At 46.0% G+C, this 16,162-nt stretch overlaps 1 protein-coding gene across 5 annotated transcripts in view; it reads left to right on the top strand.

Annotated features, from left to right (window-relative positions):
• LOC115577625 (regulating synaptic membrane exocytosis protein 2-like) overlaps positions 1–16,162 on the top strand; it is a 47,167-nt gene that overhangs the window by 4,325 nt on the left and 26,680 nt on the right. For all 5 annotated transcript variants that reach the window (XM_030410501.1, XM_030410502.1, XM_030410504.1 and 2 more), the window contains exons 4-9: positions 33–113; positions 1,967–2,177; positions 5,509–5,666; positions 7,703–7,883; positions 8,008–8,242; positions 8,322–8,600. In XM_030410501.1, the coding sequence (XP_030266361.1) occupies positions 33–113; positions 1,967–2,177; positions 5,509–5,666; positions 7,703–7,883; positions 8,008–8,242; positions 8,322–8,600 (1,145 nt within the window). The remainder of the gene's footprint in view (positions 1–32; positions 114–1,966; positions 2,178–5,508; positions 5,667–7,702; positions 7,884–8,007; positions 8,243–8,321; positions 8,601–16,162) is intronic.

The raw sequence follows: 16,162 nt of genomic DNA on the forward strand, positions 1-16,162 counted from the left end.
CTGTTAGCTGTCTGTCTGTGTTACCTGGACAGGTGGAATCCGTTTTCGGGGTTGACTCAGTTGGTCAGTAACGTTCTGCAGGTTAAAAGTCCAACAGACGACGAGTCACAGACGTGAGTAAAAAACAGAAAAATGACAAATATTTTGATTAGTTTGATAGTTTTTATCTACAGCATCATTATTATTCTCTGTCTTACTTCTGTTTTATGGAGACACACTTTCTTGAAGTTTCGGAACTACAGTTCCCGTGAGGCTTTGGGAGATGTAAACAGGAAGTATAATGTTGCCATGGAGACAGTGAGTCTGATCATATCAAAACTGAACTTTAACATCCGTACGCTGGTGATGCAACATACAGATGCAGCACTGCGAGTAACACAATAAAACTTTGAAATCCAATCTGAGTCACATTTGAAACCGCCTCCACGTGTGGTTTGGCTCTGATTTAATAATAAATAGAAATAATAATACATTTAACTTTGAAAATGCTTTTCATCAGTGAAAAAAATCAAAGGGACATATCTAAAGAGGGGGTTAAACGTTACAGGCAGTTTTGAAGAAGTGGGATTTGAGGGATTTGATGGATTTCTTGAATGTGGTCAGTAGAGTCTCTGATGTTCTCGGTGAGTGAGTGAGGATGGGAGCAGCAACAGAGAAACATGGCACGTGGTCTGTATGGGGGGGAGGTTGGTGTCAGCTGACCGGAGGGTGCCGGTGGAGGAGCTCAGTCAGGGCCAAGATGTGGAGGGCTTTTTAGGTGATGAGGAGAGATGGAGGTGGATTCGCTGACAAAGAGCAAGTTGAGATTCTGATGGACAGGGTTGTTGGAGCCTTTGAGTAATATGGACAGTTCACTATAGAGGACACTGCTACACTAATCCAGTCTGGGGGGGGGGGGGCTTTGTGTGAGTTTTTAGGTCCTATAATGATGATTTCTGATTTATCACAGTTCAGTTTGAGGAAGTTGGTTTAAAGCCAGGATTTCATTTCCATGATTCAGTCTGTCAGGTTTGAGTGAGTGGCATTAGGGATTTTATTGGTGGAGACCTGGACTGAACTGGATGTCATCTTTGAAGCAGTCAAACTGTAGTCCATGACAGCAAATTATGTGACCAAGGAAAAGCATGTACAGAATGAAGAGGAGGGAGCGGAGGCAAGATTTGAACCAGGAGAGGCAGTGCCATGATAATAAAGGTGGATTCAAGGCAGGTGAGAAGGGTGGAGTGGTTGATGGTGTTGAAAGCCACACTGAGGTCAAGCAGGATTAGAATGTTGATGTTGTCGGTATCAGTGAAGAAGAGAAGGTCTCTTGTCATTTTGAGCAGAGGTGTTTCAGTACTGTGTTTGGACCAGAAACCAAATTAGAGTTATTGTTTGAGGTTATTGTCTGAGAGCTTGGAATTGAGTTGGAGGGCAAGAGCACTCTCCAGTATTTCGGACAGAAGGGGGAGATTGGAGATTTGTAGTTCTAGGTCTGTAGTTGTCACTGTTTAGTCCAGGTTTTTTGAGAATGGGATGACAGCGGGAGGAGTAGACTGTTTTGATAATGAGCAGAGAGAGGGTGGGAAGGCCAGCCTAGAGAAGTCTGCAGAGGATGGAGTCGACGAGGTAGGGTAAATGGACATGGACTAGTTCTGGAGAAATATCCTCAAAATGCCTGTGTTTTTGTGAAACAAATAGAGACCTAGAATCCTGGAGAACCTTGAGGTTGCCTTGACGACAGCTGATTATTTATTTCTCCTGGATGATTGTGTCTGTTCTGGAAACAAGTGTTCAAGGTTTTGAAAAGCCCTGGAAAATATTTGTCCATGTAGTCAGACCTTCTCCATTCAAAGTTAGAGAGTACTCATGGACGTAATTGATTACTTTGATACTGCAGGACATTCTGTAAAGAAAATTGTGTAATGTCATCCCTCTCATCGGTCCCATGACCCTCACCTCTCTGTGACCTGTGACCTCTCCACAGGAAGTTACATCAGCAGTTTGAGCTCTATAAGGACCAGGTGAAGAAGCTGGGGGAGGAGTCTCAGGTCGCTCAGTCGGTGAGGGCGGAGTCTCCAACCTGTGGCATCTGTCGGAAGACCAAGTTTGCCGACGGCTGCGGCCGCGCCTGCTGCTACTGTCAGAGCCGCTTCTGCGCCCGCTGTGGGGGGCGTGTCCCTCTGAGAGCCAATAAGGTCAGTGTGTGTGGGGGTGGTTAGACAGGTTATATAGAGAGAGGCAGGTTCTAGAGAGAGAGACAAGTTACAGGTTAGAGAGAGAGAGACAGGTTATAGAGAGAGAGAGAGACTGTTTGCAGATGACCTAATACTGCTTGCTCCATCAAAGGAGGCTCTACAAAAGCAACTAGATCACCTGCAAAAGTTCTGTCAGACCCGGGCCCTGACCGTTAACCTGGAGAAGACAAAAGTCATGGTCTTCCAGAAACGATGCAAGAGTCAGAAACATCCCCACAGGTTCCACCTGGACTCTACAGACATAGAACACACACACAGCTACACATATCTAGGACTAAATATCACATCGACGGGTAATTTCAATCTGGCCATTGAGGATCTCAGAGAAAAAGGCAGAAGAGCTTTCTGGACTATAAAAAAGTCTTCAAACATAGACATCCCTGTCAAAATCTGGATCAAAATATTTCAATCGATAATTGAACCAGTTGTATTGTATGGCAGTGAAGTGTGGGGCCCTCTCATGAACCAAGACTTCCAAAAATGGGACAAACACCCAATGGAAAGCTTGCACACTGAGATTTGCAAAAGCATCCTCAGAGTTCACAGGAACACCCCCAACAACGGATGCAGAGCTGAACTGGGCCTGTTCCCCTTTTAGTTCGGATCCAAAACAGAGCAATAAAGTTCTACCAACACCTCAGAGCCAGTGAGCCCAGCTCCTACCACTACAAAGCCCTACGATGCCAAGAGGAGAGCAAAGAAGGGAGTCCCCTCAGCCAGCTGGTCCACAGGCTGAGCTCCAACAGCACCGGGCACCAAGACCGCCCTCACACCATCCAGCCCCACCAAATTATAGCAAGAAAAAGACAATTACATCAACTATTGGACATCCGCAACCAAAACCCAAAGCAAACTCCAATGCTATTTGGCCCTAAACAGACAATACTCCATGGCAGATTATCTGAGCTCTGTAACTGACCCGAGACTGAGAAAAACGTTGACTATGTACAGACTCAGCGACCACAGCCGGGCCTTAGAGAGCGGCAGACACAGACAGACCCGGCTGTCCAGAGAGGACCGGCTGTGTCGGTTCTGTCCACACAGACGGACCCGGTTGTCCAGAGAGGACCGGCTGTGTCGGTTCTGTCCACACAGACGGACCCGGTTGTCCAGAGAGGACCGGCTGTGTCGGTTCTGTGCACACAGACGGACCCGGCTGTCCAGAGAGGACCGGCTGTGTCGGTTCTGTCCACACAGACAGGTGGAGACAGAGCAGCACTTCCTGCTGCCCTGTGACACATAGACAGACATCAGAACCCAGATATACATTAAAATCACAGGTACAACCCCAGACTTCCCCAAACTATCAGACCAAGAAAAACTACAACATTTACTGGGAGAAAAAACTGGCACTGCTGTAGATGCAGCGAGATCTGTGAATGCTGCCACAGGAGAAGAGACGAGCTGCACAACAACACCTGACATGATTTCCTCCACATGAACCAGCTGATCCTGACTGGGTTCTTACCTGCACACTGATATTCTGTTTACTATTGTTGTCATTATTGCTATTATTGTTATTATCATCATTATTATTGTTATCATTATTATTGTTAACATTTTTTTCTGTAATCCTGTACGCTTTGGCAATATTGTGAACCACAGTCATGCCAATAGAGCTTGTTGAAATTGAGAGAGATAGACAGGTTATATATACATAGAGAGAGAGATAGACAGGTTATATCTATATATAGAGAGAGACAGGTTATATAGAGAGAGAGAGGTTATATAGAGAGAGACAGGTTATATATATAGAGAGAGAGATAGACAGGTTATATATATATATATATATATAGAGAGAGAGAGAGAGACAGGTTATATCTATATATAGAGAGAGAGAGGTTATATCTATATATAGAGAGAGACAGGTTATATAGAGAGAGATAGACAGGTTATATATATATATATAGAGAGAGAGAATAGACAGGTTATATATATATAGAGAGAGAGAGAGACAGGTTATATCTATATATAGAGAGAGACAGGTTATATAGAGAGAGACAGGTTATAGAGAGAGAGACAGGTTATATATAGAGAGAGAGACAGGTTTTATATATATAGAGAGAGACAGGTAGTATAGAGAGAGACAGGTTATATATAGAGAGAGAGACAGGTTATAGAGAGAGAGACAGGTTATATAGAGAGAGATAGACAGGTTATATATATAGAGAGAGAGATAGACAGGTTATATCTATATATAGAGAGAGACAGGTTATATAGAAAGAGACAGGTTATAGAGAGAGAGACAGGTTTTATATATATATATATAGAGAGAGACAGGTTATATATATATAGAGAGAGAGACAAGTTATAGAGAGAGAGACAGGTTTTATATATATAGAGAGAGAGATAGACAGGTTTTATATATATGTAGAGAGAGAGAGATAGACAGGTTTTATATATATATATAGAGAGAGAGAGGTTATATATATAGAGAGAGAGACAAGTTATAGAGAGAGAGACAGGTTTTATATATATAGAGAGAGAGAGAGACAGGTTTTATTTAAATATAGAGAGAGAGAGATAGACAGGTTTTATATATATATATAGAGAGAGAGGTTATATATAGAGAGAGAGAGACAAGTTATAGAGAGAGAGACAGGTTTTATATATATAGAGAGAGAGATAGACAGGTTTTATATATATATATAGAGAGAGAGAGATAGGTTATATCTATATATAGAGAGAGACAGGTTATATAGAGAGAGATAGACAGGTTATATATATAGAGAGAGAGAGATAGACAGGTTATATAGAGAGAGACAGGTTATATATAGAGAGAGAGAGACAGGTTATATAGAGAGAGACAGGTTTTATATATAGAGAGAGAGAGATAGACAGGTTTTATATATAGAGAGAGAGAGATAGACAGGTTTTATATATAGAGAGAGAGAGAGACAGGTTATAGAGGGAGACAGGTTAGTGCTGGAGTAGACCAGGTGAGCTGACTTGACTCCGCCCCTCAGGCTCACAGGTAGTCACCAGATGGCGCCACATGTTGGATCAGTGAGCTGCTCTCTGCAGTGAGACAACAGGAAGCAGCCTACCAAAATAAAAGTCAAGACAGTAGGAAGGTCTTACTTCTGGTGACGCCATCATGACTGAGAATAAACTGATTGAATTTATTGATGAATCAATAAACTAAATGTAAATATGATCGTGTGTCAGGAGATGTTAGAAAAACAGACTTATTGATTTTAAAAAGTAAACAAGCGTCACATCTGTTCTCTGACGATCAGAGTTATTTATAACTCGTGTTCTGTGTCGTCAGGTGATGTGGGTCTGTAACGTGTGCAGGAGAAAGCAGGAGATTCTCACTCAGTCGGGGGAGTTTTACTCCGTAGATCACAGCTCACACGGGGTTCCATACCCACCCATGCAGGGACCATCGGGGGTCACGGGGCCCTTGAGCAACGGAGCCACTGAGCGGTCAGTATAACCCAGCAGAACCCAATAGAACCCAGGTGCACATCTCATCAGTCATCAGTCTTTCAGCTGACCACATCAGATAAGATGTTCCTTTACTGATCGTCTCAGCAGTACAGGGCGAAAGAATCAAAGAATAAAATAAATAGAATAAAACTATTAGAATAAAAATAAACATATTATATACAGCAAGTGTCTTTGTGTGTACAGGACGAGTTCTGAGATATTAATAGCACATGACCTCAGCGCATCACTTCAGTCATGTGATCTCATCTCACGCTGGCTGGAGCTGCTGAAACACACGAGTCAAAGTTCAACTTTTGTTTTTACTTTTATTTTTGTTTGAATCAAAAAGTTAAGAAAAACTGTTCTGTCAGAACATCTGGCCCGTCATCATGAAGCATCACACGCAGTCTCCATTTCAGTTACATACTTAGTTACACATATACACAAAATACTCAGTTACTCATGTAACTGAAGTACCGAAGTATTATCAACAAAAGGTATCACAGGATGAAGTACTCAGAATGTGTTACTGTATTATTAAGGAGGTCATCAGTACTTCTACCATACTTTATAAAGTAACTGTAGTGGAGTAAAAGTACAAAGTATCATCAAAGTCAGTTATTTATCCTTGTGAGCTCCTCATCACACTGAATATAAACAAACTCAGGTGGAACTGACAGGTGAGCTGGACAAAAAACCTGCAACAAATCAAATTATAACTAATAATTACTAATTATTTGATTAAATGTCTCTTCTTGTTTCCGTGACAACAGTTGGTGTTGTATCTGTTCATTGATAATCAGCTGATGGTTCATGTTTGTGTGTGTGTGTGTGTGTGTGTGTGTGTGTGTGTGTGTGTGTGTGTGTGTGTCCCCGGCCCACAGCCTGCTGTAATCTGATTACCACATGAATAATCCTGGAGCTCAGAGGGGATTACTGCTAAATACAGCAGCACTCTAACACACAAGGCTAACAAAGGCTAACGCACACAGTCTAACATACACAGGCTAACAAAGGCTAACATACGCAGGCTAACAAAGGCTAACATACACAGGCTAACACAGGCTAACAAATGCTAACATACACAGGCTAAAAAAGGCTGACATACACAGCTAACAAAGGCTAAAATATGCAGGCTAACACATGCTCACAAAGGCTAACATACACAGGCTAAGAAAAGGCTAACATACACAGGCTAACAAAGGCTAACATACACAGGCTAACAAAGGCTAACATACACAGGCTAAGAAATGCTAAGATACGCAGGCAAACAGAGGCAAACACAAGTTAACACAACTAACCACACGCTAATGCATGAGGGGGAGGGGCTTCAATCAGACTGGGCGGGGCTTCAGTTATGATCCAGATTCCAGATATAAATCTGCTGAGTGTGTGTGTGTGTGTGTGTGTGTGTGGATTGACTGTCGTTGATGTGACGCTTCAAACAGCCGACAGACAAACTGTAAGAACCTCTTTTGATACTTAATCATTAATATTTAATAATTAATCATTCATATTAACATGTTCTCTGAGTCTGTGAGTAACTTGGTACATCTACTCAACTACTTGAGGTTTTGTGTTCCATTTCTTTGAGCCCTGCAGTGACTCCGCAGGTTCAGATGACTTATAATCAGATTAAATCAATCATTAATGCAGCAACAACATGACAAATATTGATGTGTTAATGAGTTATTTTCCCGTTTATTTTGGTGATAATACTTTTCTTTATCAGAGTACTTCTGCTCCGCTGTGAAAGGCTGTTGCTAGGCACGGTGACCAGAGGACACAAAGCTAATAATTCAAGTTAGCGAGCAGGTTCCGTGATGTCACAAACAGCCTGTATGAATATTCTGAGAATTCTTTTTTATCTAATTTATTTTTTATTTTATTTTATTTTTGTCTGTGTGCATTTCGCCCCTCACTGCTGCTGTTTGTTCTCTTGGTTGCTCTTTCAGATTTAATGTCTCCGATGCAGATCGATGTGGCAGGTGTTCAGGTGTCCTCTCTGACTGCTTCTATCATCTTGTTGACAGGAAGCTGAGCCCCTCTGGGTCGTATTATGATGGTGGGGGGATCAGGATGCCTCGCTCACCCTCTGACCACGGTCTGGACCGTCGCATTCACTCGCCACACAACAACCACGGTAACGGGGAGGAGGAGCTTCGGGGACGGAGGCGACCGATCAAAGACGCTCGAGGTCGCTGGCACTCACAGGTGAGACTGTCTGTAATATTGAACCTTTCTGTGACAACGGTGACGATGACGACGACGATGACGACGACGATGATGATGATGATGATGCTGCTGATGATGATCTTTATCTCCTCACATGATCCAGGACCACCCTCTGGACCAGGTTCAGGACGAGCGCGATTGGAGGCAGCGGCAGGAGGAGGAGTTTCAGGCTCGTTACCGCAGCGACCCAAACCTTGCTCGTTACCCGGTGAAGCCACAGCCGAGTGAGGAGACCATGAGGATGTTGGCTCAGGTCGGCAGGGTCCGCCACCAACGCCGCCACAGTGATGTCTCCCTGGCAACAGCTGAGCCTGACCACCTGACCCTGAGACATACAGGTAAGAACACACCTAACGACATCCTCTACAGGGAATAGAACCATCGACCTGGCACTCAGTCTGACTGTTTCACTCTCAGCTCTCCATCAGAATCGGGTTCAGGGATTGGCGGGATCTGGAGGCCAGAGGTCATTGTCTGTGGACCGGGTAGCCAGTCGCCTTAGCCCAACATCTCCACGTCACAGCCCGTTACCTCAGCAACACCTGGACCCAAGCTCCGCCTTCAAGAGGAAGCCAGCCTATGAGAGTACACCACAGAGGATCCGGATGGGGAAGATGCACGTGATTGGTAGCTTCAGCAGCTCAGAGGAGGAGCTAGTGACTACACCTGAGTACACCAGCTGTGACGAGCCCGACAGTGAGTAGCTACATGCTAACTGCTAGCTGCATGCTAACAGCTGTGTGTCAGAGAAAATAGTCTTTTTCAATTTTACCTGTGAGTCATAGCTGAGGGTTTAACAGAACCATGAGAGTGTCGTCTGGGTCAGCCTGCAGGACGTCTGGTCATGTGTGCACGTCAGAGCTCCCTGATTGGCCGGCCAGAACAGCATCAGAATCAGAATGTGTGTTAACAAACAAGGAACACTGTTGTAAGTGTTCTACAGGAACAAACAGACAGCAGGAACCAGAACAAGTTAAAGGTAAAAAATGAAGGATGGTGACAGAACAGGACAGAACGGATTTCACTTAAAAGATGAAATGTTCTGAAGGTCCAACGTTCTAACAGTCTGAGAGGAAACAGTGAGTGTGTGTTCTCTCACTCTGACACTAATTAGCTCAGAGTGATAATCTGCTTACAGATAAACTCTGTGTTCTCCTCCACACTGCTCACCTGCACTGCCTCTGACAGACACAAGGGGGTTTTCACTAGAACACAGAGAACACTTCCACACTGCTCACCTGCACCACCTCTGACAGACCCCAGTGGGTTCTCACTAGAACAAAATACTGATATTACGTCAGTTTTGTTTGGCTGTCCTTTTATTTTACTGCAAGGTTCCATCGTTCATGTTCTGAAAGGTTCTTATATTTGTTAAAGGGGTTCTACCACTGTTGTGTTTTCGTTCCAGAGAATTTAGCCACATTATAGTGTTCCACATCTGCTCTGTGGTTCTTCAGGCTTCAGTTCTGTTGGTTTTTTTACTACTGTTCTATTGAGCTCCACCACAGGTAGACATAATTCAGCACATGTTCTATGTGGTTCTGTAGGGATTGATGGTTCTTTTGCTGCACTGCAGAATTCTGCTACAATTAGATAAGGTTCTCTCTCTGCTCTATGTGACTCTATGTCGTTCGACATTCTGCATGGTTCTTATAGTGTTGTGCATGTGTGCTAAAGTGGCTGCAGGGCGTCTCTCAGGACATCAGGTGTGACACTGCTCAGTTAATCCTCAGGCTCTGTGTTGTTGGACCAGAAGTCACCTGGTCAGAGATTATGAGCTCTGATTGGCTCAGAGGGATGTTGGCTCCTCCTCTCAGATCTTGAGTTGACGGAGCAGCTCAGAGTCTCTGCTGCTGCATTCCTGAAGACACCAAGACAGAAACAAGAACCAGGAGAAAGTTCAAGACTCCCAGTCCTGACCAGTCCGGGCCCAGAGAACCCGGTTCTGTTAATCAGACCCAGATTAGAACAGATCACGTCTCCTGGCGGCTCCCGGCTGAATCTCAGTTTCCACTGTTGTTCAATTGGATTAAAAGAGGAGAGTGTGGATTACCCAGCCTGCCTCAGGAGTCATTGTGGACACAAGAATAGAAACAAACTGCAAGAGGCTACGCAACTGTTGACCAACAAGACAGCAACATGTGTCCGCACCTGACAGAGAACCATAGAGAACATCTCCACCTCTGCTGGATCCATGGCCCATCAGGAGCTCTGGTGACTTCTTGGTGATCTGCTGGATTTCAGCGGCTCTGGTCTGGTGAAGAGGTGGGAGGAGAGGAACAGGATCAAGGCTGTAATGTTGCCAACAACTCTGCAACTTTCATCGGCAGCCACCTTATTGTTTGACCAACCGCACCAAGTAACTGAGCCACAGCTCAGTTTATGACAGGCTAACCACAGGCTAACAACTAGCTAATGACAGGCTAACAGCAGGCTAAAAACTAGCTAATGACAGACTATAAACAGGCTAAAAACTAGCTAATGACAGACAATAAACAGGCTAACAACTAGCTAATGACAGACTATAAACAGGCTAACAACTAGCTAATGACAGGCTATAAACAGGCTAGCAACGGGCTAATTCTTTCAGCTAACAACCAGCTCAGGCTGCAGTGAGAAGGAAACTGCATCAATGAATTCAAAGATGGACTCAGTGTTCAGACACAGGTAATCTGATTACAGACAGGCATGAACTGTGCAGCCTGCAGGCGGAGCTCAGGGCACCCAGTACCCTCAGACACAGTGAGGGTTGGAGGGAGAAGCTGCAGGTTCACCTCCTCCTCTTCATCCTTCTCCTTCTCTACTAAAGCCTCCTCCTCCCACTTCTTCTTCTTCGTCTTCTTCTTCGACTTCTTCATCTTCTTCTACTTCTTCGTCTTCTTCTTCTTCTTCGTCTTCAACTTCTTCTTCGTCTTCTTCTACTTCTTCGTCATCTTCTTCTTCTTATTCGTCTTCAACTTCTTCTTCGTCTTCTTCTACTTCTTCGTCTTCATCATGTAGTTCAGACAGACCCTCTGAAGGTTTAGACCCTCTGAAGGTTCAGGCTCTACTGAAGGTTCAGACCCTCTGAAGGTTCAGACCCTCTGAAGGTTCAGACCCTCTGAAGGTTCAGGCTCTACTGAAGGTTCAGACCCTCTGAAGGTTCAGACCCTCTGAAGGTCCAGGCTCTACTGAAGGTTCAGACCCTCTGAAGGTTCAGATCCGCTGAAGGTTCAGAACATCTGAAGGTTCAGTCTCTACTGAAGGTTCAGACCCTCTGAAGGTTCAGATCCGCTGAAGGTTCAGAACATCTGAAGGTTCAGTCTCTACTGAAGGTTCAGACCCTCTGAAGGTTTAGACCCTCTGAAGGTTCAGATCCTCTGAAGGTTCAGATCCTCTGAAGCTTCAGACCCTCTGAAGGTTCAGACCCTCTGAAGGTTCAGATCCTCCTGAAGGTTCAGACCCTCTGAAGGTTCAGACCCTCTGAAGGTTCAGACCCTCTGAAGGTTCAGATCCTCTGAAGGTTCAGATCCTCCTGAAGGTTCAGACCCTCTGAAGGTTTAGACCCTCTGAAGGTTTAGACCCTCTGAAGCTTCAGACCCTCTGAAGGTTCAGACCCTCTGAAGGTTCAGATCCTCCTGAAGGTTCAGATCCTCTGAAGGTTTAGACCCTCTGAAGGTTTAGACCCTCTGAAGGTTCAGACCCTCTGAAGGTTCAGGCTCTACTGAAGGTTCAGACCCTCTGAAGGTTCAGACCCTCTGAAGGTTTAGACCCTCTGAAGGTTCAGATCCTCCTGAAGGTTCAGACCCTCTGAAGGTTCAGACCCTCTGAAGGTTCAGATCCTCTGAAGGTTCAGATCCTCTGAAGGTTTAGACCCTCTGAAGGTTTAGATCCTCTGAAGGTTCAGATCCTCTGAAGGTTCAGATCCTCTGAAGGTTTAGACCCTCTGAAGGTTCAGACCCTCTGAAGGTTCAGATCCTCTGAAGGTTCAGACCCTCTGAAGGTTTAGACCCTCTGAAGGTTCAGATCCTCTGAAGCTTCAGATCCTCTGAAGGTTCAGATCCTCTGAAGGTTTAGACCCTCTGAAGGTTCAGATCCTCTGAAGGTTCAGACCCTCTGAAGGTTCAGATCCTCTGAAGGTTCAGATCCTCTGAAGGTTCAGACCCTCTGAAGGTTCAGATCCTCCTGAAGGTTCAGACCCTCTGAAGGTTCAGACCCTCTGAAGGTTCAGATCCTCCTGAAGGTTCAGACCCTCTGAAGGTTTAGACCCTCTGAAGGTTTAGACCCTCTGAAGCTTCAGACCCTCTGAAGGTTCAGACCCTCTGAAGGTTCAGACCCTCTGAAGGTTCAGGCTCTACTGAAGGTTCAGACCCTCTGAAGGTTCAGATCCGCTGAAGGTTCAGACCCTCTGAAGGTTCAGTCTCTACTGAAGGTTCAGACCCTCTGAAGGTTCAGTCTCTACTGAAGGTTCCGACCCTCTGAAGGTTTAGACCCTCTGAAGGTTCAGATCCTCTGAAGCTTCAGACCCTCTGAAGGTTCAGATCCTCTGAAGGTTCAGACCCTCTGAAGGTTTAGACCCTCTGAAGGTTCAGATCCTCCTGAAGGTTCAGACCCTCTGAAGCTTCAGACCCTCTGAAGGTTCAGATCCTCTGAAGGTTCAGACCCTCTGAAGGTTCAGATCCTCCTGAAGGTTCAGATCCTCCTGAAGGTTCAGACCCTCTGAAGCTTCAGACCCTCTGAAGGTTCAGACCCTCTGAAGGTTCAGACCCTCTGAAGGTTCAGATCCTCCTGAAGGTTCAGACCCTCTGAAGGTTCAGACCCTCTGAAGGTTTAGACCCTCTGAAGCTTCAGACCCTCTGAAGGTTCAGATCCTCTGAAGGTTCAGATCCTCTGAAGGTTCAGACCCTCTGAAGGTTTAGACCCTCTGAAGGTTCAGACCCTCTGAAGCTTCAGACCCTCTGAAGGTTCAGACCCTCTGAAGGTTTAGACCCTCCTGAATGTTCAGACCCTCTGAAGGTTCAGATCCTCTGAAGGTTCAGACCCTCTGAAGGTTTAGACCCTCTGAAGGTTCAGATCCTCCTGAAGGTTCAGACCCTCTGAAGCTTCAGACCCTCTGAAGGTTCAGATCCTCTGAAGGTTCAGACCCTCTGAAGGTTCAGATCCTCCTGAAGGTTCAGATCCTCCTGAAGGTTCAGACCCTCTGAAGCTTCAGACCCTCTGAAGGTTCAGACCCTCTGAAGGTTCAGATCCGCTGAAGGTTCAGAACATCTGAAGGTTCAGTCTCTACTGAAGGTTCAGACCCTCTGAAGGTTCAGATCCGCTGAAGGTTCAGAACATCTGAAGGTTCAGTCTCTACTGAAGGTTCAGACCCTCTGAAGGTTTAGACCCTCTGAAGGTTCAGATCCTCTGAAGGTTCAGATCCTCTGAAGCTTCAGACCCTCTGAAGGTTCAGACCCTCTGAAGGTTCAGATCCTCCTGAAGGTTCAGACCCTCTGAAGGTTCAGACCCTCTGAAGGTTCAGACCCTCTGAAGGTTCAGATCCTCTGAAGGTTCAGATCCTCCTGAAGGTTCAGACCCTCTGAAGGTTTAGACCCTCTGAAGGTTTAGACCCTCTGAAGCTTCAGACCCTCTGAAGGTTCAGACCCTCTGAAGGTTCAGATCCTCCTGAAGGTTCAGATCCTCTGAAGGTTCAGATCCTCTGAAGGTTTAGACCCTCTGAAGGTTTAGACCCTCTGAAGGTTCAGACCCTCTGAAGGTTCAGGCTCTACTGAAGGTTCAGACCCTCTGAAGGTTCAGACCCTCTGAAGGTTTAGACCCTCTGAAGGTTCAGATCCTCCTGAAGGTTCAGACCCTCTGAAGGTTCAGATCCTCTGAAGGTTCAGATCCTCTGAAGGTTTAGACCCTCTGAAGGTTTAGACCCTCTGAAGGTTCAGATCCTCTGAAGGTTCAGACCCTCTGAAGGTTCAGACCCTCTGAAGGTTCAGATCCTCTGAAGGTTCAGATCCTCTGAAGGTTCAGACCCTCTGAAGGTTTAGACCCTCTGAAGGTTCAGATCCTCTGAAGCTTCAGATCCTCTGAAGGTTCAGATCCTCTGAAGGTTTAAACCCTCTGAAGGTTCAGATCCTCTGAAGGTTCAGACCCTCTGAAGGTTCAGATCCTCTGAAGGTTCAGATCCTCTGAAGGTTCAGATCCTCCTGAAGGTTCAGACCCTCTGAAGGTTCAGACCCTCTGAAGGTTCAGATCCTCCTGAAGGTTCAGACCCTCTGAAGGTTTAGACCCTCTGAAGCTTCAGACCCTCTGAAGGTTCAGACCCTCTGAAGGTTCAGACCCTCTGAAGGTTCAGGCTCTACTGAAGGTTCAGACCCTCTGAAGGTTCAGATCCGCTGAAGGTTCAGACCCTCTGAAGGTTCAGTCTCTACTGAAGGTTCAGACCCTCTGAAGGTTCAGTCTCTACTGAAGGTTCCGACCCTCTGAAGGTTTAGACCCTCTGAAGGTTCAGATCCTCTGAAGCTTCAGACCCTCTGAAGGTTCAGATCCTCTGAAGGTTCAGACCCTCTGAAGGTTTAGACCCTCTGAAGGTTCAGACCCTCTGAAGGTTTAGACCCTCTGAAGCTTCAGACCCTCTGAAGGTTCAGACCCTCTGAAGGTTCAGGCTCTACTGAAGGTTCAGACCCTCTGAAGGTTCAGATCCGCTGAAGGTTCAGACCCTCTGAAGGTTCAGTCTCTACTGAAGGTTCAGACCCTCTGAAGGTTCAGTCTCTACTGAAGGTTCCGACCCTCTGAAGGTTTAGACCCTCTGAAGGTTCAGATCCTCTGAAGCTTCAGACCCTCTGAAGGTTCAGATCCTCTGAAGGTTCAGACCCTCTGAAGGTTTAGACCCTCTGAAGGTTCAGATCCTCCTGAAGGTTCAGACCCTCTGAAGCTTCAGACCCTCTGAAGGTTCAGATCCTCTGAAGGTTCAGACCCTCTGAAGGTTCAGATCCTCCTGAAGGTTCAGATCCTCCTGAAGGTTCAGACCCTCTGAAGCTTCAGACCCTCTGAAGGTTCAGACCCTCTGAAGGTTCAGATCCTCCTGAAGGTTCAGACCCTCTGAAGGTTCAGACCCTCTGAAGGTTCAGACCCTCTGAAGCTTCAGACCCTCTGAAGGTTCAGACCCTCTGAAGGTTCAGATCCTCTGAAGGTTCAGACCCTCTGAAGGTTTAGACCCTCTGAAGGTTCAGACCCTCTGAAGCTTCAGACCCTCTGAAGGTTCAGACCCTCTGAAGGTTTAGTCTCTACTGAAGGTTCAGACCCTCTGAAGGTTTAGACCCTCTGAAGTTTCAGACCCTCTTAAGGTTCAGACCCTCTGAAGGTTTAGACCCTCTGAAGGTTCAGACCCTCTGAAGGTTTAGACCCTCTGAAGGTTCAGATCCTCTGAAGCTTCAGACCCTCTGAAGGTTCAGACCCTCTGAAGGTTTAGTCTCTACTGAAGGTTCAGACCCTCTGAAGGTTTAGTCTCTACTGAAGGTTCAGACCCTCTGAAGGTTTAGACCCTCTGAAGGTTCAGACCCTCTGAAGGTTTAGTCTCTACTGAAGGTTCAGACCCTCTGAAGGTTCAGACCCTCTGAAGGTTTAGACCCTCTGAAGGTTCAGACCCTCTGAAGCTTCAGACCCTCTGAAGGTTCAGACCCTCTGAAGGTTTAGTCTCTACTGAAGGTTCAGACCCTCTGAAGGTTTAGACCCTCTGAAGGTTCAGACCCTCTGAAGGTTTAGTCTCTACTGAAGGTTCAGACCCTCTGAAGGTTTAGTCTCTACTGAAGGTTCAGACCCTCTGAAGGTTTAGACCCTCTGAAGGTTCAGACCCTCTGAAGGTTTAGTCTCGACTGAAGGTTCAGACCCTCTGAAGGTTCAGACCCTCTGAAGGTTCAGATCCTCTGAAGGTTCAGACCCTCTGAAGGCTCAGACCCTCTGAAGGTTTAGACCCTCTGAAGGTTTAGTCTCTACTGAAGGTTCAGACCCTCTGAAGGTTCAGACCCTCTGAAGGTTCAGATCCTCCTGAAGGTTCAGACCTTTCTGGAGTTCCTGTGTCCTCTTCCAGAAGCTGAGAACCTTCATGTTTTTAGAACCTGGACATTCTGATCTGGTCGGTTCCATCAGCAGATGGTTCCTGGAGAGCTCTGACATGTTTCCATCTCTGAGCTCTGTAGAGTGCTGCATTGTGGGATATCAGTCTTCCAGCAAACATGTTTAGGATGGGTTGTTGTGGGCAGTTGTTGCGGCTGATGGAGGCTGATGGAGGC

Source organism: Sparus aurata, unplaced genomic scaffold (assembly GCF_900880675.1).
Source record: "Sparus aurata unplaced genomic scaffold, fSpaAur1.1, whole genome shotgun sequence".
Lineage (NCBI taxonomy): Eukaryota > Metazoa > Chordata > Actinopteri > Spariformes > Sparidae > Sparus > Sparus aurata.